The 25,239-nt window shown below is 29.6% G+C and overlaps 3 protein-coding genes across 5 annotated transcripts in view; all 3 read right to left on the reverse strand.

Annotated features, from left to right (window-relative positions):
• LOC122538366 (E3 ubiquitin-protein ligase mib1) overlaps nucleotides 1–14,236 on the reverse strand; it is an 85,644-nt gene extending 71,408 nt beyond the window's left edge. For both annotated transcript variants that reach the window (XM_043672369.1, XM_043672370.1), the window contains exons 1-8: nucleotides 13,958–14,236; nucleotides 13,062–13,409; nucleotides 12,770–12,970; nucleotides 12,548–12,667; nucleotides 12,050–12,376; nucleotides 11,796–11,943; nucleotides 11,471–11,712; nucleotides 11,163–11,360 (exon numbers count right to left, since the gene is read on the reverse strand). In XM_043672369.1, the coding sequence (XP_043528304.1) occupies nucleotides 11,163–11,360; nucleotides 11,471–11,712; nucleotides 11,796–11,943; nucleotides 12,050–12,376; nucleotides 12,548–12,667; nucleotides 12,770–12,970; nucleotides 13,062–13,409; nucleotides 13,958–14,059 (1,686 nt within the window). In that variant the 5' untranslated portion in view covers nucleotides 14,060–14,236. The remainder of the gene's footprint in view (nucleotides 1–11,162; nucleotides 11,361–11,470; nucleotides 11,713–11,795; nucleotides 11,944–12,049; nucleotides 12,377–12,547; nucleotides 12,668–12,769; nucleotides 12,971–13,061; nucleotides 13,410–13,957) is intronic.
• A 1,719-nt stretch (nucleotides 14,237–15,955) lies between these two features.
• LOC122538364 (AP-3 complex subunit delta-1) lies at nucleotides 15,956–22,505 on the reverse strand. The gene is made up of 14 exons (XM_043672365.1): nucleotides 22,269–22,505; nucleotides 22,066–22,161; nucleotides 21,861–21,989; nucleotides 21,071–21,481; nucleotides 20,546–20,619; nucleotides 19,862–20,305; nucleotides 19,558–19,785; nucleotides 19,324–19,486; nucleotides 18,864–19,046; nucleotides 18,236–18,620; nucleotides 17,893–18,161; nucleotides 17,203–17,775; nucleotides 16,603–17,028; nucleotides 15,956–16,511 (listed from the first exon to the last, which is right to left on the reverse strand). The coding sequence occupies exons 1-14, from the start codon at nucleotides 22,362–22,364 to the stop codon at nucleotides 16,419–16,421; spliced, it is 3,570 nt and encodes a 1,189-aa protein (XP_043528300.1). The 5' UTR covers nucleotides 22,365–22,505; the 3' UTR covers nucleotides 15,956–16,418.
• Nucleotides 22,506–22,696: 191 nt separating this feature from the next.
• On the reverse strand, nucleotides 22,697–24,886 carry LOC122538365. Of its 2 annotated transcripts, XM_043672367.1 has the most exons (3): nucleotides 24,609–24,886; nucleotides 24,003–24,087; nucleotides 23,317–23,385 (listed from the first exon to the last, which is right to left on the reverse strand). In XM_043672367.1, exons 1-3 carry the CDS (start codon nucleotides 24,708–24,710, stop codon nucleotides 23,354–23,356), a joined length of 219 nt encoding a protein of 72 aa, XP_043528302.1. In that variant the 5' UTR covers nucleotides 24,711–24,886; the 3' UTR covers nucleotides 23,317–23,353. The 2 variants fall into 2 exon arrangements, with proteins under 2 accessions (XP_043528301.1, XP_043528302.1); XM_043672366.1 differs by having other exon boundaries at nucleotides 22,697–24,087; nucleotides 24,609–24,865.
• Between the last annotated feature and the right edge of the window lie 353 nt (nucleotides 24,887–25,239).

Raw genomic sequence — 25,239 nt, forward strand, 5'->3', positions numbered from 1 at the left:
ATAATGCGCGTTATTTCCTTTTAATGTCAAATATCTTTTAATTTTTATGAAAATGCAGATATCTGCAAAAAGGAAGATTTGAAAAGAATTATAAATAAAAGAACGAAATAAATTTCAATGTTTCATCTTCTACCCAATTTACTGGGATAATATCCCCTGATTGAATTAGTACACAAAATAATATCAATTAAGCAACAACTAAATTAATGTTACTGCTGTCTTACAGACATTGTGGATTCATCCAATTTTCAGAAAACTTACATCTTTGAAATGTATTCAATTGTTTGATATTAAAGTACTTCACACTGAAATCTTCTGAACTAGCTATATTATTAATAGACAATTATAATAATTTATAGCTTCGAGAAATTATTTTTTTAATAATTTATTATTCTTTTAATAATTTATAGCTTATTCTTTTAATAATGTATAATCCCTTCGAATTTTTCTTCCTTTGGAAAATACAATTTTCCAAGCAATTTCACAAAAGCAAACAAAAGAAGAAACATTCTGTCCTATCTCCTCACTTCTGTCTTACGGTTCTACTCCAACTAAAGTCTTTTAATATGTCGATATATTTTTAACAAAATAATATTAAAAAAAAGAAAATAACACGATATATTGTCCACAATAAAATTATTAATTCTATTTCTAGCGAAAGCTGGCAGCCGTTTGTATTCAGTCGTATTCAAATGGCAAACGAACGCTTGGAAAACTCTTTCGAACGAGAATGGTACAAAAGATGACTGGCACACTAACCACTGGTTTAGAGTCTAGACCATGGAGCACAGAACGTAACTGTAAAAATAATCAACGTGTAGCTCGTCAACTTCGCTACTAACAGCGTAATACCCTGGTCGTTTTACGATCCCCTTTTGCCGACATTTCAAGCCCGACAAAGCGCACTGGATCTATACACACACATGCAGGAAACATGCAACCTCTTGTCGTGATCCTTTATATAAATGCAACTTCAACAGACAACCGCGACTTAAACTTTAAACTAACAAAAATTCTAGCCAACATAAAATAACTAGCATCCAACTGTATGTGTGTGTGTGTATATACACTTATATATGTATTAATGTCGTTTGCGCGGAATAAAGGTTTCTAGCCCTGGAGCCAATTTTAAATTCTCCCCCCTAATAATTAGATCACTAGCGCGCGCCGCTAGAATTTTGTTTTATGATACCGTAACCCGTCCCCGTTAGAAGCACCGCGCGCCAAAAATTACAAATAAATTCATTCTCGCCATCAATTTTCGCCATCAATTTTCTTCGGATAACCCGAGAGCGATGCAAAGAATTTCGTTTCCGTTATATGTGTGGAGAAATTCCCGGTGTTTTAAATGGAAATGCGCCGCCTGTTCATCGATGTTTCGCTAGTAACTCCGTTACCCGCGAATTTTGATAGATAGATTAGTCGATACGTTCGATGCGCTTCATCTTTCAAACAGCCTATCGAGGGGAATTCCTCCTGAATCTACGAAAAGAACGGGAGAACCTCGAACTTGCTGAGAAAATTATTTTTGAAGCTGAACTGTCGACAGGGAAACTCGAAACTTTGAGTATCTCCGTTTAGGAGAAATCAAGTTGGCTAGATCACTGTTATTTTTTTTTATTTTTCATGATAAGACAATCAGATTTTTTTCTTTTTTTCTTTTAGTACATCGTTTATGCGTAAGAGAACGTAGTATAAACCAATAATATAATCAGCAATATGACGACTTAACACGCGTAATTTATAAAAATTCAACACCATAAATCAAAAATAAAATAAAATAATGGGTAATTAATTTTTACATTTGTACAACTGCAAAAAAAATATCATATAGTGATTTTGGAAGAAATCTGATGTCAATTTTTTATATCGTTTATCCACATAATTTACATAATAGAAATAAGATGATGCATTTGTCATCTTACCACATAATAATTCATTCGCTTTATAATCTATGTATTTCACAGTTTTTGTTTAATATAATTTTACAGCGTCACAAAATTACATTAAAAAGTCATGCAAACCAATGACATGAATCTTGCAAATTATCTCATTCACATGCCAAAATTGTATTCATTAAATCAGATCCATCTTACCCCAGTGTATGTATCCAACCCAATAATCGGGTAAAATGACCAATTTACAAATTATCTTTTTTATCTATATTGTTTACAATTCAAAACTAATAGTAAAATTATTCTTTTCATATATACATTTCTCTATACACATTTTCGTTCCTAAAACATTAAAAAGTAAAATTGTTTCGCAAAAATATTGTTTCTTTCGTACAAAAAATAAGAATGTTACATTTATTTTTGCTCAGCATGGCCATCTTACCCTAATCTTCCCTATCATTTCACACGAAGACTCACACTTTTCCCACACTTAAGAAATCCCGTACCAAAGAAACGGCCTAACGAATAAGACAGAATTAAAATCTTAATCACAACGAAAATGGCAATTTTATTGCACCACTCTCTAACACCTAAGCACCTAAGCTAAGTAGCTAACTCGAGATAAAAAATAAAAAAAGTCATTCTACTGTCTTATTTACCGTTTTTCACTCTTCAGGAAACTTGTCCTCGGGTTAACTGAATAAAACACGAAACGCAACGCAACGTCGCCGCCTGGTAGCGCTTTTCAAACGCCTTGCTTGTTTGATGCTAACCTTTGGGAAAGAGTACTTTATAAAGAATCTGGACGGCTACAAGGGGACTCGAGATTCCGCCCTCCACGAAACTACATAAAGAATGAAAAAGAACACGCCTTTGGGGGGTGTAATGCAGATCCCTCCGTGTGAAGATAGTGTTAAATCTGTTTATACCCCGGATTCTATTCAAGTATTTATATAAAGCGTTCTGTCCGAGTCTCATGAGGGATTGACTGACACGAAGAGAGTCGCAGACTCTAAGAATCTATTTTCTATTCCTACAGAAAGTGTAGGAATAGAAAGTGTATACGGCCAATGCATACTGAGAGAGTGGCGATGCACGGCGCGTAGTTAAGCCTTGTTCACATTACGTATCCTATTTCTACTAAAAGGAATTTCTAGCACCCTTAAATCTGAGTAATGCTTTCCTGGATGAATGTTACACTCTATAAAGATCTGGGAAAGCGAGACATTTCGTACGGTACGTGTTAATTTAAAGAACACATTTAGGTAAACATATTCCGGAGAAGTTCAAAACAACACTCGCGTGAAGTTTAAAGCAAGCGACAATGCGTGCATTTCTTGATTGAGTGGTGCGCGCATCACACTGAAGGTACTAATTTTCTAAATATTTATTTAGAATCGTTTTAAGTTTAAGAAATTATAAATAAATGTCTTTATAAATTGATTTTTAGAATTTTGTTGAAATTAATTGAAGTATGAATAATGTAAAACACGCTTGGTAAAATGAGTTTACTATCTTGTTTTAGTATATGCAAGTATTTTATTTTTATTATTAAATTTTTAATTTGGAATTTAAGGTGACAGACCATACTGAAACTTTCAATTTTAATAATTCTTCTTTTTTATTAGTGATTATAAATTAAAAGACACAATGTCTTTAAAATAAATTTTCAGTTTTATACTCCAATATTTTCAAAGTTAAAATGCTGCAAAATACTGCAGAGTTATTTATTAGTTTCAAAATTTCAATTCAATCGTACGCTACATTTCAGATTTCTACTTGTAAATCAATAAGAATTTTATAACTGAAATGGGATTTTGAAACTTTAACATTATCATTTTGTAACATTTTAAATTGTAAAAAATTGAAATATAAAGCTGAAAGTCTTAGTAATTAATTATGAAAAGAATCCACAAAACTTGATCCATTTTTAGACGACTCAGAATAATCTGGTCTCTCAATGAATGGTGTAATAAAAAAGGAATATGCATATATATAAATTGCAACATTTTGAACTGCAAGACACTTACCAAAAATTATTAAAAAATTTTGTAATTGTCTCATCATGAAACAAATTTCTATTTAAATTCTGTTTCTTTAGTTGCGATCGTCAAAATATAAAAATGTATAAAAATCCGTAGTCCACAAATAATATTCATACCAAGAAGGAAAGAATAACATCAAAACGAATAAGAACAATTTTCTACGTCATTGTTTTACTGCTCCACCATGAAATTAGCTCGCAGTTTAATAACGTGAACCAAATACCGATTTAAAGGGGATACGAATTTATATTTAAGCTAAATTGCATTCACGATAATGCTTTATTTGCCTTGGCATTGTCGTAAAACGAGCTCTACGTTTTATGCAGCGATCCAAGAACCAATTTTCTACCCGCGTTTATCTACAAATGGTCCCATTGTCAAGTCTTTCCCAAAGGGAATATCGTTACCGTCGGTGACGATACGTTTTTGAAACACTGTTGTCTTCTAATCAGCGAACCATCCTTTGTCCAACCAGCTACAATAACCCCTATCTTGTCTAACATAGTACGACGTTAAATCCACTTCACCATTACTGCACCGTAACTATAGATCGTATAGTCGAATGTAAAATTCGTAATCAAGCAAAGTGAATTAGCAATCTCTGTATTCCTCTCGACGAATATGTTCGTTCAATTATGAATAGATTTATGAACGTAACTAAAGAAGTAGAATCTAAATAGAAATTCGCATCATTTACTTGATAAACAGAAAAAAAAAGGAACGAAGAAAGATATACCAATAATATATCTAATAAAGGTACCTAATAATATTGTATTATGATACATTTAAACACTCTAAACCCGAAATTCGTGTTTCAAGTAAGAAATCGTAAATGTTCCGCGTATATGCCGAATTTCTCAAGAAAATACCCAAGCTAATACTTTTCACTGTTTCTGAGAGATACAAACGCGTTAGACCAGCCAGCAAATTCATTAAATCCACTAAAGTGCCCTGAATAGCGCGTAAAGTCAGCCATAAACCAGGACGAAAAATTCGCTAGAAATCCACAAAAGAACAGACGACATTACGTTTCCCACATCCGTGGCACGCGCTAAATCACTCATCAGCAAAAGTGCCAATAACCCAGATTTACGAGGCCGCTGCAGAATTTTATTCGTGACTCGAATCCCCCAGCCAGTTGAATTATCTACCTTTGGCATAACCCTTCCCAGTGATCAGGGGCACTATTGCTCGGGCATGATCGCCCACGGAGCGGACATTTTCTTTCAAGCGGCGCCGAGAGCCAAGAGCGTTACTTCTGTCGACTCTGCACCGAGGGGAATATTGTCGCTGTCAGCGAATATGTTTTATAGCAGCATCGCACCAGGATACGGTATGCCGCACCGGTCGTGAGATAGATTGAACGAACAGAGAAAAGAAAACAAAAAAGAGAGAGAGAGAGAAAGAGAGAGAGAGAGAGAGAGAGAGGAGCAAGAAAAAAAGAAGAAAAAAGATACCGTATACCATCCTGCTAGGTGGGTATTGGATTTGTAATAGGGGCCATACGAGCTATAGGCACACCGATCTTCCAACCTCCTGCCATGCAACCCCACCTCGTCCCATGTCGAAATTGCGAACCATTTTCTCGGATAGAAGACGTCGCAGCGACGCAAGCAAAGTCTCCTAGCTTGACTGAATGCATTATTCGCACGACAGAGCAAAGGGCTACCCTCGGGTGTCTCGTTCTTACTTCACCCCCAATGAATCCCTCCGTCTATCACGCGGTTGACCGAATACAAAGACGATGCACTTGGAATCTATTCGCGCATTATATTCGGGAATTAATCACATTTTCATGAATATCCCCGTTGAAACTTTTGATTCGGTAAACCTATGTGATATCTCATCTACGTATAATTTGTAGTTACTAACCCATTGAGGAGCAGCGTTGTATTAATAAGCAACATTTCATTCACGATTCGTTTCAATCAACTTATATCAGCAAATTCTAACTCTATTATATTAGAAGCAAATATCTATTATATAATTGTATAAAATATCTATTATATAATAGTAATAATATAATAGTCTTATATTAGCAAATATCTATTATATAATTGTATAATTGTGTAATAATATAATAGTCTTAGCAAATATACCATTTCTCTTTTTTCTTTTTTATATTGAAACTATGAAAAGAAATACCTTTTTATTTTTATGCCTTTATTGAAAATTTATAATTTTATATTTTTCTAAATATAAGTCAGAATTCTTAGTTTAACAAAAAAATACTTTTAAAATTTAAATTTGAAGTGCAACATAAGACTGAGTATTAGATTTTAAAATTTATAACATAATTTGTTATATTTTAATAAATAATTTTTTTGAAGATAATGAAATACATATTATGTTGATGATAAGACTTGACTTGTACCCTTTTGTCCGGTTACCAAAGATTTATAATATTATGGTAACCTATTGCTTGGTCCTTAATGAGTTAATCTTCAATTTAAAAATTTGAAATTTAAAATTCGAATTCAAATACCATAAGAATACAATTTGCTTCTCCTTTCAATTCGAAAGAAAAATATAATTCATACCACGAACATGACTCGAAATTATAAGACAAAGAGTTAAAACTCAATTAAATGTTACCAAATTTGAATCTCATCCTGAATAAACAATCAGAATAAATTTAATAGAAATTATTCTTTCATTTATAAAATTGTCACATGTGTATGATTTTCCTGGAATCATGAAGTGCATAGAGAAAAATTATTGTATTTTAGTTAATATTGAAACGAAGAAAAAATGTGTCATGTGAAAAAAGTTAGTCTATTTTTGTACTACAATCTTATTTCTGTGTACGTACTGTACACATACTGAAAAAAAAGAAGATACGAACAACTGCATGCAATGAAAAGTCCGATCAAAAATAGAGAACTTGCCAGATAAATATGACAGTAAAAATAAAACATCATCTATTGGGAGAAGCAAACGAAGTATTTACTAATATATAAACGTGAAACTTGTACAGTTTTAAACTAGCTTTAAAAATTTATTCCGAAATTTAACACGAAACGACGCAACAATTTATTCAAATTACATTCATAAAAAGGAAGAATATTCGACATTACGTGTGAAAATTAGGGAGAATTTAATTCCCATGGCAACTATTCAGGTTAAACCGCAAAAAAATAATCGTCATAATCATCATTTCGCTTGCAAGATTGCGCGATGATACAGATTATGATGGTTTGTTCTCGAGATTTATTTAACCATACCAACCAACGTAGTGAACACAATCGGCCTCGATTATGGTATACGCAGTTCTGCTGCTCGAGCTCGTAAAATAAAGTGCTCTCGCTTGAAACATATTGTCCAAAAGATTGAGCCGCCCAGTGTCACGGGAGAATATGGTTTCTACACGACGATTAATCGTCATTGGTTAGAATTTGGACGCTTCTACATAAATTATAGCGATTCTATCTGGCAACATGGCATCGTTTACTTTTCGACTAACTGAACAACTACTATTCGTTACTAAATAAAAATAACTTAACTTTTTCATATGCATTTAACAAGATATAACTACTCATAAAAGTATTCGAATATTTGTAGTATAAAACAAAATGTATAAAAATGTTGTAAAAATGACAAGTATAAAAATTACTAATTCTCATATATATTGTATATATGTATACCAATATCATATAAATAAATACCAATTTCAAACTTTCTGTCATTTATTATTATATAGTCTAAATGTTTAAAAACTCGAAAAAGCAATGATCGCTAAAATAGGATAAAATCGCATAAAACGATAAGATGCTTCTAACAATAAAAGGACTTTAAAATATTGTTATTTCGAAGAGAAAATAAGAACTTAAAAAAAATCGTACATCTTACATAAAGTTGATATATTACACTGATATACAGCTAACTGACCGACCCGCATCCCTTAAAAAGCATCCCTGATTTACGTTTACTGTTAATTTATACCATTTCGCCCGGTGATTATGAAAATGAGAGGACGCATTACCTAACTTTCTTAATTACTTTCCTTACCTGTGAAAGAGCGTTATACGAACAGAAGATTTTGTAATAATTTATTGTAATTGCTAGTTAGGCTCGCGTTTTAAAGAATTTCTAATATGCCCCTTTTAATGAATCCTTTCGACGAGGTTCGAATCTCAACGACTTAACTTTCAGGATTCTGAAAATTTAAGAGAATACGAACACAGAGCGAACTTTCAACCGATTAAAAACATCTGAAAAATAACTTTTTATGCAGTACTTGCGAACTATTACTCCTTATAATGGCGTTTTTTTTTTATTGTTAGTAGAATTTTCAAAAAAGATATTTTAATCCTTAAACCGTCAAGCTGATACCACGCAGAATACTGTTTTTTGTACTAATTATCAATAAAGAAAAAATCCTTTCCTTTTTCCTTTATTTATAATTAGTAGAATTTTCATTTTTTCCTTTTTCCTTATATGATGTAATTATCTCTAAATGATATTTATCATCAATATCATCATCACAGTATCAACAATTCCGCTATGAGTCAAAAGTGATCCGGATCAGTAACTTTTTAATCGGCGGTTCAAAAGTTAATGATAATTAAATTATTAATTCTATTGAAAAATTTAACATACTAGATGCATAATTAAATAAAAAAATTCAATGATATTACTCGCATACAAATTCGCGTAAATTTACTCGAAGAGACAAGTTTACACTGCAAATGGATTTGCGCAAGAATTTGAGATGGACTCTGAAAATGTAAATTCAACTCACAGATACATGAGAATAGGTTAAAGTTCTGAGCAAGTTTGAGATTAGTTCTAAGCAAGACCTCGTCGAGTCCCGACAAACCGCGAGATTCAACATTAAGTTCAGATTAAACATTATATCCAAGAGTTTTATAAATCTGAATCAAATTTATGACAGATTTGAAACAAGACACTAGAAAACCCTAGACACTAATAAGAATAAGGATAGATATTATGCGAAACATCTCTGCACCTATATATAGGATAGTATCTTAGAATTTTGTCATTAATAAGTGAGATAAAAAAGACAATTTTTAGAATGAAAAATTGTACTTATAACTCCATATCCTAACACGTTGACTATCATGCTGGATTTATAAGTTTCACGTAACAGAATATCTAAGTTTTACAAAATATAGTGTTACTTATATAATAATTTGTTATCAATATTCATCTTCTTTCAATCATTCTAAAATATTTATAACAGAAACAGCGATGATGTTAAAATTGTTTTTTATCAAGAATTTCGCTTAAAACCGAGCGTGCATTTTTATTCTCTATTTCGGATGCTTAAAACGTTTCGTTAGGATAGTGACTCAAGCTAAAGAGGGAGAATGATATTATCTAAAAGAAAATAACGCGAGGAACGAAGGAAGAAGTTGATCTTTCGGAGCGTATGCTGAACACGTAAATGTTATTTATTGTAGAAAACGCTCCCTGTTGTCTTTAGATTTCGAAGGAAAATAGAAATTCTCGATGTTATACCCTATTGCCTGGACACCGAATGTACAGAGAGCAGAGCTTAATTATGCACAACACGTATTCTCAAATACAATCCTGCGACACTCGTAACGCAGGTGGAATTCAAGGCTTCCTCCAAGCAGATAACTGAATTAATTAAGTCTCCTGCAAATGAGGAGATACCTATGTAACAAAGGTGAATTAACACTAATTCACATTCGTACGTGTAACTCTGTTCGTGCACGACGACGACGGCCTTACGGTTTCGGGGGCCAAGTAATTAAGTCGAGGTAGAAAAATTCGCAGTAACTGTCCACTGGGCAGTTAAATAAAAAATTAAATAACCACGCTGAATATTTCGTATGTATGAATATTTCGTACGTGCGATTTCTCGAATTAACAATACGTATGATATAAAAGTACATATTTGCAGATTTTTAAACAGCGTTACAAAACTTATTTCTGATATATTTCGCAGAATAGAGTACTGAGACTATTGATTTTTATAATTTTTTTTTCTTTATATTAAAAGAAGCGCATTCTTGTAAAACAAATCCATTTCCTCAAATTTTATAAATAATAAGTTGTAATCTATGTTAATATTCAAATGTTAATATGATTAATTCATATTTTAATATGCAATAAATATGTATAAAAAATATAAATATAAATAAAGTTGTGATAAAAAATATATACAAAAAAATAGATATAGAATAAATGAAATATATCCTAAGTTAAAGATAGATATTTCTTTCGTATTCAGAAGTTTTTAATTTAAATTTGTGGAAATTTGTTTTAAACTTTAAATACTTTTTTTTTAAAATAATGATTAGTTGAAACGTTTGGACACAAATAAAATCAGGCCGTAAAATAAAATTAAATATTAAACTAAACTAAAAATTTGAAATACAAATACTAGTACTATTGCTAAAAAAAAATTAAAGAATGATTTATTCAAATATTTTGTATGTTAATTAGATGTTTGAAGATAAAATCTTTTAAAATCAGAAAAATACATATTTTTTCAATTAATTATTTTTTAATTTTTTGAATAATATTCAAAAGATAATAAAAAGTAGAATATGAAAAGAAAAATACTTGAATAATTATATTGAAATTTAAACATATTTCATAAAGTATTTTCCATTATCAGACATGTAAAAATAATCTAATATTCTAATATAATACAAAGAAATTTAAAAAAAAATAATAAATAAACTTCTAAAGTTGCAATTTATTTAAATGTATTAAAATGTGTAAATCTTTCATAAAGAATAATTATCAAAAATAACTGTTCAATATCTATATTATTTATATTCTACTTCAGAAATACAACATATCTTCAAATCACTCAATGATAAGAAAAGTGTATATATTGAATTAAAATATCAATATATTGTATTTTGAACTTTCTTTATTTTATTGACATTATTACACAAGAAACAATAAATTTGCTAATATATATTATAATGCAAATAATACACTTTCAAAAGCTAAAGAAGACATATTAATCAATAAGCCATTACTATGACATATAAGTTGAATTTATAAAAATAATATTTAATAAATCATTATTAATTTCAATTTACTGATTTTAGTGTTTAATAATAATTTCATTTTTAAATCAACTAAATTTCATAAAGAAATTTTGAACTCCTACATTAGACTTATATACATATATACATGTATGTAGAATTGTAGAATGTATGTAAAATATATATATATTAAAAAGAGAAATATTGTAAAAATAAATATTATTACTTACCTGCAAACTTGGATGACAACCCAATTCCAACAACGTACGAACTACACCGGCGTGTCCTTTATTAACCGCGATATGGAGGGCAGTTTGGCGTCTCTTATTTCTAGCATTCAAATCAGCTCCAGCACCAGCTAATAATGCCATTACACCCGGTTCATCCCCAAATGCTGCATGATGCACAGCTCTATCTCCATCTTTATCCTAAATCATTTATTTTAAATAAACTTTATTAATTGTTCTCAAACATATAACCTTCCAATACGGTATTTTTAAAATAATAATAAATCGTAAAACCTTAACTCTCTTCTTACCTCAATTTCGACATCTGCTTTATAACGGAGAAGGATTTTAATAACTTCTAAGTGACCATTTTGACTTGCTGCTTGTAAAGCAGTATGGCCAGCAAATACACCGTTTACATCAGCTTCGGGTCTTTTTAAACATTCTTCACATTTAACAGCATCACCATTTGCAGCAGTTTTTACTAATTCTTCATTAACATCACTCGAGACATGAGTTTCAAATAATTTTTTTAATAACGCTGATAGACGTTCTGAAAATATTCACAATTTTTTTCAAATTTTTTTTGAAATTTCAGAAAATGATATAAATAAAACAAACATATTTTAAACATACCTCCACTGCTATTTCCCGGTACACTACCATCGCTACTTGCAACTTTGGTAACTGCTTGGGGATTATATGTCCAAGATGTACTACAAACTTCTACTTTTAAATCTCCATCATGATATATTTGCAAAACTCTACCAATCTTTCCCATAGTCTATGAAAAAACATAAATAATATTAAAAGCCATTTTAAACATATGTCTAAAATCAATTTGTATTTTTATAAAATCTATACTGCTGTAACATAAAAAAAAAACATACTGGTGCCATTGCTTCGGCCCATTCTCCATGACCTCGTTGAAGTCTTTTTATTTTTTCTATATCGTTACTTATTTGTACCAAATCACCAACCGCAAATGTTTGGTTATCAGAACTTGAACTAACTGGTACTGGTATTTGTACTTTTGTTAATACAGCAGGATTGAAAGTCCATCGATTACCACTTGGATAGGATACAACAATATCATGATCTTCGTCAATACCAACAACAGTTCCTGTAGTACCAAGACACTCGAACATGCCATCTGTCCAACCACCATGTCCATGTTGTAATGATTGTACAATTTCTAATTCCAAATCTACATTAACCTACAAAATAAACGTTTTTATTTATTATTATTATTATTATTATTATTATTATTATTATTATTATTATTATTATTATTATTCCTAGAAATTTTATTCATTTATAATATTAATTATAATATTAATTATAATACAAATATTCTATTATACTAATTTAGAATGATGTTTAATAACCTGATCTCCAATTTGTAGTCCATGAGCGCCAGTGCGACCTGGACCTTGTTCACCTAATAGTGGTAAATGATATCTGTAAACTGTTTGGCCTTTAGCATCATTAACAACTTTTAAATCCGCCTAAAATATTAACAATTGCTAATTATTTATATTATATTCTTTAAACATATGTATTCATTCATTACTTATAATGATATGTGATACTTTATTTTTTAAACTAACCATTCCTTCAAAACCAACACGATACAAATTTTTGGCACCATTATCCCATATAACATAGGCTGCTGAACGTGGACTAGCAGCAGACCAATCTTGAATTTCATTAACTTTACCTCTTCGACCATTTCCACCATCTTGATCTTCCCACTGCCAATCAACACCTCTTACAACTCTTGCACCAGGAAATATACCACGAATTGCAATCTAACATCACACATAAAAAATAAGTTATATTATTATTATGACAAAACTCATATAATAATGAAGAAACTTTATTAGGAAGAAAATTATATACCTTTTTGCTTTTACGCCTTGGTTCCAATAATACTCTTTCACTTCCAGGTGTTGATATACGATAAAATCTATGTCTTAGGTGATGCTTATCTCCATGGTAACAAATAGAACAAAGATCATAATTGCCACATTCTGCACATTTCCATCGAATTCCAAAAATTGGTTGTTGTCTACATGTATCACACATTGTTCCATCATGTTTTACACCTGTTGGAGCTGAATCCAAAATTCGTAGATCAAATGCACCAGAACAGCGATAATTGGCTGCTGTACCATTATCCCAAACAACAACAACTTCTTCGGGAGATTCAAAATTTCTAACAGTTCCTACATGACCTTCTCCACCATCCTATTATATTAAAAAATTATATTTGAAGCATGTTTATAATCATAAATGATATTCAATAAGAATAATTTATTTATATGTTAGAAAACACAAACATACAATGTTCAATATTATTAAAACAAAAATAAGATAAACTGAAAATAGCCGTTATCGTTTAAAAAGGATAAAAATCAATTCCAATATAAGAAAACAATGTATACAAAACAAATTGAATAATATAAGAATTAAACATACAATCTTATGTATAGCATAATTATATATAATATTTTAATAAAGCACATCACTATAATTATAATAATAAATTATACAGGATATAGCAAACATGTAGAAAACCTTCTCGATAATGAATTAACTAATATTAAATACGATAATATAACCTTAACAGACATGTATAAGTTTATTTCCAATATTATAAAAAAATGAAATCGTAAGTTACATAAAAATATAAATAGAGAAGTATGAATCTTACCGTTACAATAGCATGTTTGTATAAATGTAATATGAGATTTTAATTAAAAATTACATTAAAACCAGTTAACCTCTTTACTAACCTGTTTACCCCACTTCCATTCAGGTCCACGAATGACCCGGGCTCCGACACCCTCCATCATAAATCTTGTAGTACGAGTACCAGTACTCGCACCAGCCTCCATAATTCATTGGCAACGAAATTTCAACTAATAACACGAAAAAATTAAAGAACGCGATACTATCACCATGCACTAACACTAAAAAATACCGCCATATTAAACTAATGTCAAAACATGTTATACCAATCTTTGATCATACAACCTACCAATACATCAGATTTTAGAAGGACGTATTATATGTTATTGTATAATAATCATATATACATATAAGATTATTTATTATACGATAACAATTGAATATACTAAATTAATATATTTAAATTATACAACTGAATATTTGGTATAACAAACTTAAAAATCTAGGGAATTTTATGATATTACATGTTATTAAATTTAATTTCATACAAACAATAGCAATTTCATTAAACAATATTGATGTTAACAACCTTTAAGTTCTATTTTAATTATTTTTAACTTTAAGGTTCTGTTTTACAGATTCTTATTTAATATTTTTCTATATACTCAACTCTAAAGACAAAAATGTATCAATATTCCAATAATCTTTTACATATTTTAGCAAAAAATATTTATGATATATGAAATAAAATTAATTTGGATATATAAATTTTAAGCATTTTCTGAAAAAATATACATATTTGAATTATTAATAATTATAATTCATATAAATTCATATAATTCATGAAAAATACGAAATTTTTATATTTTCTTTAATGAAAAAAGATTTTCTACATAAAATATATTTTTAAAGATATTTATAAAAATTTTCTTTTCATATATCAAATACAAAGGATAAAACAATTTTTTAAAGAGTAAATTTAACAGATTATTATTATTTGTAAAAATGAACATTATAAACATCAGTATACATAAACCACATTTGATGTAAAACATGATGTCAATAATCCTCACAAATTAATAATATATTTACCATGATATATTATAAATGCAAAAAGGAAACAAAAAATTATTTGGCTTAAATATATCTTCATACTGTTATGTTTGAAAATTGAAGACGTTACTGATTAATTTCTTTTGGCACAGTAAATGTTATAGCAAATATGCAATTTATATCTTTAGATATAACAATAAAAAAAATAATTCAAAAGTTTTCATTAAAAGAAATTATTTAAGATGTTTAGTAAAATTTCAATACTTATATTACTGATACATAATATTTCTACTATGCGTGACTTAAATCTGTCTAATTATTGATACATTACTCCAATTTTTATAAATCATTTACTGGCATTTATACTGTTAATATTCTCAATTATTCGTCGGTGCTTATTTACTGTTTATAATTTCACATGATAAACTTAATGTTGATATAGAAAAAGATAATGTATAATTAAATTATTTTATCAAAACACTTTTTCGCGTAAATAAGATTGATTTTTGGAAGATATTTAAAATAAAGATATTGTTTACCAGAATACAAGTATTAGTTATGTACATTTGGTGTTTCATGTATTACTGTATATTGCGTATTTATATGCTTAGCATAAATTCTTATATGTATTAAATTATTGATATTACAAAGTTATTACATGCAGAAGGTATACAGCTCCGCTGAGAAACATCGATGTACATTCATACGAGTCGCGAGTATCCAGGATGTATTTTACAGTTTAATCAGTAGTTCAACAATGTTATTATGATATTAATCTTTCAGTAACACAAAATTGAAGATATCAGTGATAAGTAGTTAATTTTTAATATACAATATTTGTAATTTATTACAATATTTTACAGATGAATACTTTTACAAACAATATTTTTTCACATAAAAAGTTTATTATGCTTTTCACATAAAAAGTTTATTATGCTTTTTCTTCATTTTGGCAAAATAGTTTAATATTTCAGTATTATGATCTATACAAACATGTTTTATTTATATTTGTATGAAACATGATCAATTTTTAAAAAAATCGTTACTATGTAATATTTATATATAGTAAATTACACAAAAATTTATTATTTGAAGTTATGATTTAGTTCATTAAAATAAATAGTTTATTTTATTATATACTATCTTATTATTGCACTGAAATTGCATCCAACTGAAATAAACTACTTTCATTCTGATGTCTTCAATTCCTGACAATAGATCTCTCTCTTCCCTCTTCTTAAAACATTTTACACACACATATAGATAATTATATGTGTGTCTATTTATACATATACATGAATATGCATGCATATGTTAGAAACTTGTTCACCTAAATTAAATGTAAAGTTTAGATAAGATTTTTTCTGAAAATATTTGATAAGTTTGCAGATACGAATTCTATAGCCATTATTTTATATATAATACCGAATGTTCATTTTACTATTAAGTTATGCAATAAACGTGACTGAAGATAAAACTTGTAAAATATGGACACTTTAGTTTATTTCAGTATTATGTTAGAATCCTTAAAATTTCCTCTCCAATTCCTGACAATAATGTGTTATTGTCACCTTTACCTTCAATTACCAAATTGGCTGATGATTTCTATAAATAAAAATGTATTTTTGTTTTATTTTAATTCTATTAAAATTATTATTAATTACAAATATTATGAAATAAAATGTATTTCTCTTACGTTATATTTTAATAAAAGGCACACATGATGTCCTTTCAAGGAGTGTCCATATAAAGACGCTGTATCAGTGATTTGTTCCACAAGTGTAAGGTTACATTTACAACAAATTAAATTTAGAATAACATCAAAATCTTGAGAAAGGACAATTTCTTTTCTGATTTTGTGTACAAGTTGTCCACTTTTAAGTAATTCTGTTAATATATCCTTATGCGATAAGTCGCCAACCATAAACTTACTACATGTTAAATGCATAGTAAAATCAAGTTTCTCTTGCAATGTACTTTCTTTATTTTCTAACATGTATGTAAGTGTGCCTCTCAATCTCTGAGCAAATGTTACATCTGAGATTAAAATAGTAAATTGTGTTTCCTTACTGGTTTGTGGAGGCAGTTGGAATGGCAGTTTTATACCAAATCCATCTCCGATCTGAAAAGATAGTATATTTATTAAAATGAATTCTTCATTTTACTGCCAAACATCATGCATCCAAACATAAGAAATAGTAGCTATCAAAATAAACAAAAAATAATACATTCAATTGTAAAATTATGTAATTTTTCCTTTGCTGTTTCAGAAATATTAATAGAAATATTAACTTACATTTCTCATTAATCTCAATGATGATGTATCTGGAACATCAAAAACTAATTCCTTTACAAGATTTTGACAATTATTCGTAATGAATATTGATGCAACTAATTTGTTTGACTCATGAGGGATTTGTTTTAACTCATACGTTATGGATAATACTTTATTTTGAGCTAATTCTTCATATAAAGTAACTGGTGCTGAAATTGTGTTATTTTCAGAATTTGCGAAATTATATCTTAAATCTGGTAATATTTCTTTCGATGGTGTTGAAATTCCAGCTGTTTCTTCGTAATCTGAAGATTTTTTTAAAGATTCTTTTTTACTTTTAGACTTCTTTGATTTTCGATGTTTTGAGTCCTCATCCGTTTTCTTATGCTTTTCATGGTTTTTTGACTTTTTACGTTTATTATCTTTCCATTCTGATTCCTTTTTGCTGAAAACCTCGGTGTATTCATTAGTAACAGGTGGCTGAGTATTTTTTGTGGAAGTATTATTTTCCAACCACATATCAGTAAGTTCTAATTGATTGTTATAACGTTTTTCTTTAACTTCTTTAACTTTTTTCTTTGATTTTTTATGTCCCTAGTAAAAAAAGTATAATAAAACTATACTTAATTTTGAACTAACAATTCTTTTAATAAAAAAATTTATATTTAATATATTGCAAGTTTTTAAACAAAAAAAGAAAAGAAATATTACTTTTTCCTTTTTCTTTCCTTTAGATTCAGTAGTTTCTTGAATTAAATTATTTTCAATAACTCTATGTTCTAATACAGGTAACCTTTCATCTTCTCTTAAAGGTAGATCTAAATCAATATTTAAAGCTCTGTGTGGATCATTTACATCCACATGATCATATTCATCACTATCACTTAGTTCTGCACCTGGTGGTAATTCACCAATCCCAGTATTCACAACTTGAACAGGATAAACATCATCTTGTTCATCTTCTGAAATGGGCTTTTCACCTAAAAATTATAATATTTATAATTTTACGTAATAGTTATGATGAATTGCACATACATGTAAGATTTAAACATACGTTTCTTAGTCTTCTTGTTTTTCTTGCCATGTATTTTATATCTTTTACGATTATTCGTAACTTTTAAAGAAACAGGAATATCTAACTCTGTTATGGGAATGTTTTCGAACTCTTCATAAATATTTGATGAGTTATGATATGATGTGGAATTTTTGAATGTGCCTTTTAGGTAATGTGGATTATTTTGTTGTTCTAATTTTCTAGCTTCACGTCGCTTCTGAAGTTCTTCTGCTGATGGTTCGTTAAATTCTTGTTTAGAATAGGAATCATTAACTTTCTCTGTTTTAATGAAAATATCATTCATATCTAAATCTTCTGAATCTGAACTTTCTGATGGCGGATCATTAATCCATGAATCTAAATCCAGGTCCTCTGGAATTGGTACCTAAACGAAACAAAATAATATATGTAAATAATTTTATAACATTTTTTACTACTACAATAAAATAGACAAACGTTATAATACTAATCTCAACTTTATATTCAATATATAAAAGAAATGAAAAAACCATAAAAAATCGAAACTTAGAGTTTGTAGAATGTATCTTTTAACAAAAGTGAAAAAAAATCTTCAATAATAAAATTATATAAAATCATATATATAAAAACATATATAAATAATTATTACCTTCCTTTGTGCTTTTGGAGCAACAGGATTAAGCTCCCCTTCAAATGCTTCCATTAATTCTTCTGCTAAACCAGGACTTTCTTTTAAACATTCAAATAAAACTAAAACAGAACTAGATCTTTCTTGAACTTCTAAATCTCCACTACATACGAACGCAGCTATTTTATCTTTCAATGCAAAAATCTACAAAATACAATAAAATTTATGTATAATTTTAAATTAAATATTCAATATAAAACATCAATAATTATATAAATAATAATCATATGATGTATAGCAAATACAATAATATATTTTTATTTCATATAATAAAATATTACTGAACCTATCTTATGTAAATAATGTATATACAAAAAGAATACTATATAAAAAAAATCATAAATGTGTTATAATAAAAATTAATTTTAAAAAATTATTATTATTGCAGAATATTTCAAAAAGAAAATATAGTATAACATACTTGTTCCATAGTCTCTGTATCTCCATCTTTTTCAGCCTTATATAATGTTGCAGTTGCAAGTTTTAAAATATTATGAACATAAACGGCTTGAATATGTCCTGGTAAACTGGAAGCTTGTGATCTTAACATTGATTGCAATGTTGTTATAGGATCCTCTAGTTCGCTATTAATGTAATGTATTATCAATTACACTTTAATAAATCAAATTGATATGTGTAAAAAACTGTAGAATACCTAGAAAATTCTCCACAAATCCAGGCAGCAGCATATAAAACTTCAGACATTGTTGCTCTTGGTTGACCTGTTAAAAGGTATGAATTTTCTAACAATAAGGCACATTGTTGAACTGCATATTTTCGTATAGCTTGGACACGAATTGCTACATCAAGTAATTGAGTTGCTACTAATGGTCCATGTTTGGTACCTTCCATTTTTGTAAGTTCAACCAATACAGATATGTACCTATAAATTTGAATAAATATTATTCAAAAACACAATATATTATATTTTAACAAATGTAAATTTAGTGATCACTTACCATTCGAAATAAGTAACAAATTGGTAATTATTTTGTGAACAAATCTGAATAATTTTTGAGAGTAATTCATCTCTATAAGCAGTGCCTTCAGCTTTATCCATGTGCACCATTAACTTTTTAACTATTTCCATTAAATTCTTTTTCGAAACCATTCCATATAGTAAATCCAAGGCACGCAATCTTATACTTTCATCTTTATCATCCAAGCATTTCATTATAAGATCTTTATGGGCTTGTACACTTTTTGGATGAGTTTTCAAAATTTTTGACATTGCTAACAGTCCCAAATACTTCAAATTTTGATCAGAATCTTCTATCAATATTCTCAATTTTTGAACACATAACTGTATTGAATCAGAATGGTTTGGCATACCAGATGAAATTGAAATTAATACAGCTATTACTGTATTTATACATTCATACAGTAAAGACATTGCAGATGTACTAAAAATCAATAAAATATTATAATTAATATAAAATTATAATGACTGTATAATTAATTAATCATTTAAAAAATTAAATAAAATTACATAATTTATTGTTTAGCAGAAACTTGAAAGAAAACAAAAAGCTAAATAGATTTTCCACATTAAAATCAGCAAAATATTGAACTACTTTACAAGCAGTAAATAAATTTGCAAACAAATATATTGCTTTACATATAGACGAAAATACATGAAATACCTGTGTATCAAATTTGTAAGGGGTTCTATTAATTTTTTGCCAAGCCTAGGTTCTAGAGGTGTCAATGCGCCAAACTGGAAATATAATTGCAATCTAAGAAATATAATGATATTTGACAGATGAATGTTTCTAACCATAATTTACACATTACAACATATAATATACCATTCATGGATATATATTAGAAATAAATACAAGCTATTAATGCATACTACAACTAATATTTATAGTTTACTATATTTTGATAACAAAAAAAAAAAAAAAAAATAATCAACTAATATGAAAACCTTGAAATCAGGTCAATTAGTGGTTGAGTAAGTCGCCGACCCATTTTCGGCTCAATCAGTGTTATAGTGGAGAACTGAGCATGTGAAACAAGACCAATATTATTTGGCTCATGTTAAACATGTGTGTATGCATGTATATGTATGGATACAAATATTCATTAATTATAACAATGAGCCTACATCTCCATTAATCTGTTTCACTTCGTTAACATAAGATTAAAAGCAAATATTCACTTACCAATTTAATAATTTTTATCAGCATCCAATTGTTGGTAGATGTAGTCATAAGTTTAAAAAAGACAGGTGCTAAACTTAAATAATTTTTTGGATTTTTCCTGGCTAATTCACAAACTACATTAACAGCAGCACTTTGCACACCACTATCAGGATCTTCCAATTTTTCTTTTAATCTAGGAAATGCAGGCCTCAAGGCCTCTGGAAATCGCAAGAAAACTTTATACATCATTAGTACAGCTTTCTTGCGTAAATATGGCTTTGTAGATGTTAATAAAGTCATTATATCATTAACTAAATCTCGTGCAAGATCTGAACTTATGAAACAAGAGAGGCCACTCAGTGCCAAACCAGCATCATACTGATTTTGACTATTTAAATCTTTACGAATCATATTGGTTGTTAACATCAAAAGCTAAAAAGAAACAACAATTTGTATTTGTTAAATGAATGTTGATTGAATTATATAGAATTTATAACGTTCAGAAATCTGACAAATTTTCTTTATTTATCACAACAGAACTTGCAAACTAACTTAATACTTACATATAACATAGATGTTCATTCAGTGAAAATAAAATATTCACTGAATACAATATTGATCAAAAGAAATAATTTAATTAATTAATTTAACAACCATGTTATGAAAACTTTTAATACATATTTTATCATAAAAATTATAAAAAAAGCCAATTTGCAAAATAAAATTTACGTATCATACAATAGAGTATTTAGAATGTTTATCAGATTTCTTTAAAACTTAAATTGCGTCTCAATTTTGAAATACTTCATACTTCTGTATCTGCATGAAAACTTTGACTTGCCGCCAAATATCCAATTCGTTTATACGTAAACTTTGCAGATGACATCACTTCAATTATGTTGAAACCAGCCCAGCTAATGTCATATCCGAACATTTCAAGCTAAAAAAATTAAAACATACAACATTAATGATATCAAAAATGTATCTAATAACAAATTTAAATAAATTCAACCTACATATGTTAGCTTTGCCACAGCGTTTGCTTTGACAGCTACATTGTCTTGACGCAATTCTTGTTTAATTTCTTCTATACACTGTGCAATGTATTTTGCCTACAACGAACACGTATTTAGATAAAAATTTGCGTTAATTCGAATAAGCTTTTGGCTCATGTAATAAATGATTTAAAGTAATATACAAGATGTAACTATAAATTTACCTCATTTTCTTTATTGTTCCTAATCCCACGTACTAAATCGGTGAGGTTCTTATCGAACATACGTTCAAGATTTCCTTTTACTTTACGTAGGGCCATTGTGCCATTTAAAAAATAAAGGATATATCACTTAAAGACTCTGTTTCTGTATTCGTTCAATATCCCAGCTTAATCGGATTACTTGGTCCGATTGCATTACCGTATGTTAGAAACCTTAAACTTCAATTACAGTCTTACCACAAACGAGGCATAGGATAGACCCATCACTTTATGGAATTTGCTGTCATATGTTCTGAATTACCGACCGTGTAAAAAAATTGGAAGTTTTGTTACGCCACAGACGAGGGATATGAATAGATGTATCATACAATATATTTTTTCGGGCAACGATTTCAGGGTCAGCCGACCCCATTACTATTTTCGTATCACATCCTGTCGTACCGATTTAGGTAAGTATTGTACCGCGAAAATCAAAAAGTATAGATAATGTTATCAGATTTATTTCGAGAATTATTCACTGAAATGAACGTGGTGTTGGTGGTGAATCGTTACATTCCTTCACAAATGAAAACTGTGATAAAAAATTTAGTATATATTTAACTATTCAATTGCAATTCAATTCAATTTGCATGTCTTCTTCTAGAAGAGAGAATCGTCACATCTTCTGAATAAGAATTGTTGAGATGTTCAAACACTTCTTCTGATGAAGATTTTTATCTTAAGTTCTGTAAAAAAAAAGAAATTCATCTTTATTAGAGTTGGTATGTTCCTTGTGTGCTTCTAGGATTTTGGGATTATTGCACGTATCTAATAGGGACTCTAGGCAACTTTGAAAATTCACTGAGTGATTCTGTGTAGGATCCTAGATTTAATCCTTGACAGACAGCAGTAGTAAGGAGATTTCTTCTAAGGAAATCTCTGCACTATTAACTATTTCGCGTTTCTTGGTGTCTTTGGTAGAAACAACTGCTTTATGTCTACTATTATCTTTTACAGCATTCAAAGAAAAGTTGTTAGCAGACCTGAAGTCAATAAGCTATCTCTTGATGGTGGCAAGAGCACAGATTCTGATATTTTCAGCTTGCAGTTTATGTATCTGAGATAATGATATAGCAAAAATCTGAAATGAAGATAACTCAGGAAAAGATTTTGGCTGTTCACCTTATCCAACTGGATCATAACTTTGTTCTAACATGAGCTAGAGTTGTGCAGTGGCTGAAGATCAAAGTTTTTGCAGAATTTAGCCATATGACCCTATTTCCTGCATTACAAGCAAGCTACTTTTCTTCTGAGAGATATATCCAATAAGATGTATTATCTTAATTTATTTGGATGGATTTAGCTATGTTTAGAATGTCTTTGGATTTGGATTTGACATCTAACAATGAAAGCTCAGGATGTGTGCGTATCCTGAATTATTTATCCTGCCCCAATGAAGATGATTTGGGAGATGGGTCTCATATTGTGTCAGCAAACTCTTTAAAAATGATTCAGTGCATAATTATAAGTCATACATTGGACAGTATTAATCGTTTGGATTTAAAAATGAGTGGTTGAATTTTCATATAGTAAGATTTGATCTTTACTTTTGTATAATTGTCAGTTATCCTGTCAGCTTTGTGCTTACTATTCCAATATAAGCAAACTCTAAGCCTTGAGAAATTCTAGATATAAATCTGATGTTCCACAGGCCAATAAGTTTGCCAATTTGAACAATGTATTCTTGAATCGCAGTACCTCCGATGGAGTTTAATATGATTGCTTGTACATGGAACTGTGATTGCTGAGCAGCGTGAACATATGAGGCTTTGGAAGAAACATTCTGAAAGGAGAAATTCCTGGTTTAAGGAAAAATACGTCAAGATTATATACCCCTGTAATGAGAAATATTTGAAGAAGGATAAGAGTAAATTAGGGATTAACTAGGAGCAGATTTTGCTTCCAGTAAGGTACAGAGAGATACAAAGAAGCACAAAGGAACAGAAAATATTTACATAAGCACTCGTTAGCACTTCCACCCTAAATTATCTTATGTGGTAAATGACAAAATTTGGAAATCCTCATTAATTCATCTTGAGACGTAAATGGAACATACAGAAAAACCTAAGAGTCTTAAACGGACGATGTAATTTCAAAAATTGACAAATTATTCCTCTGAATTAGAATTTTTTAAGAATTAGTGCAAATTGACTCGGTTTTTACATGGTGGCGCCATCGGTAACTTAGAGGTACCAATTACTTTCAAACATGATTATTTACGCATTTTAGGCTTCAAACGGAGTATAAAAAAAAGCTGGGGACCTAATTAACGAGATAAAATTACAAAAGTTTGCAATTTAGTACTCTAAACCAATTTGTATATGCTTGTCCTTGTCTGCTACTGTTGCTCTCCTTGTTTACCGCGCGTTGTCGCATGCTGATGCTCTCCTTGTCTACCACGCACATATATCTGTCCTTGTCGCTCGCTGTTGCTCTCCTTGTCTACCACGCACATTTCTTTGTCCTCGTCTCACGCTGAGGCTCTCCTTGTCTACCACACACATATCTCTGTCCTTGTCGCTCGCTGTTGCTCTCCTTGTCTACCACGCACATATCTTCGTCCTTGTCTCACGCTGAGTCTCTCCTTGTCTACCACGCACATATCTCTGTCCTTGTCGCACGCTGGTGCTCTCCTTGTCTAATAACGCTAGACAAGGAGAGCAATAGTGTGCGAGAAGGACATCCTTCGATCTATTGAAAAAAATATTCAACTTTTTATACACACGTTTTTCTAGGACCAAACACACATAGAATGAAAGCGAGGAGCCTAATTTTAGGGAGGCATATAAAAAACTTCGCAAATTATTCCAATCAGGTTTTTTTTGTAATAAGTGCAAACTGTCACAAAAATAGACATGGTGGCGCCATCTAGCGGTATGTCGATAGTACTAATTGTTTACACAAATACTTATTTCTGTATTTTACGGGTCAAATG

The sequence above is a fragment of the Frieseomelitta varia genome, unplaced genomic scaffold (assembly GCF_011392965.1).
Source record: "Frieseomelitta varia isolate USP_RPSP 00005682 unplaced genomic scaffold, Fvar_1.2 scaffold_986, whole genome shotgun sequence".
Taxonomy (NCBI): Eukaryota; Metazoa; Arthropoda; class Insecta; order Hymenoptera; family Apidae; genus Frieseomelitta; species Frieseomelitta varia.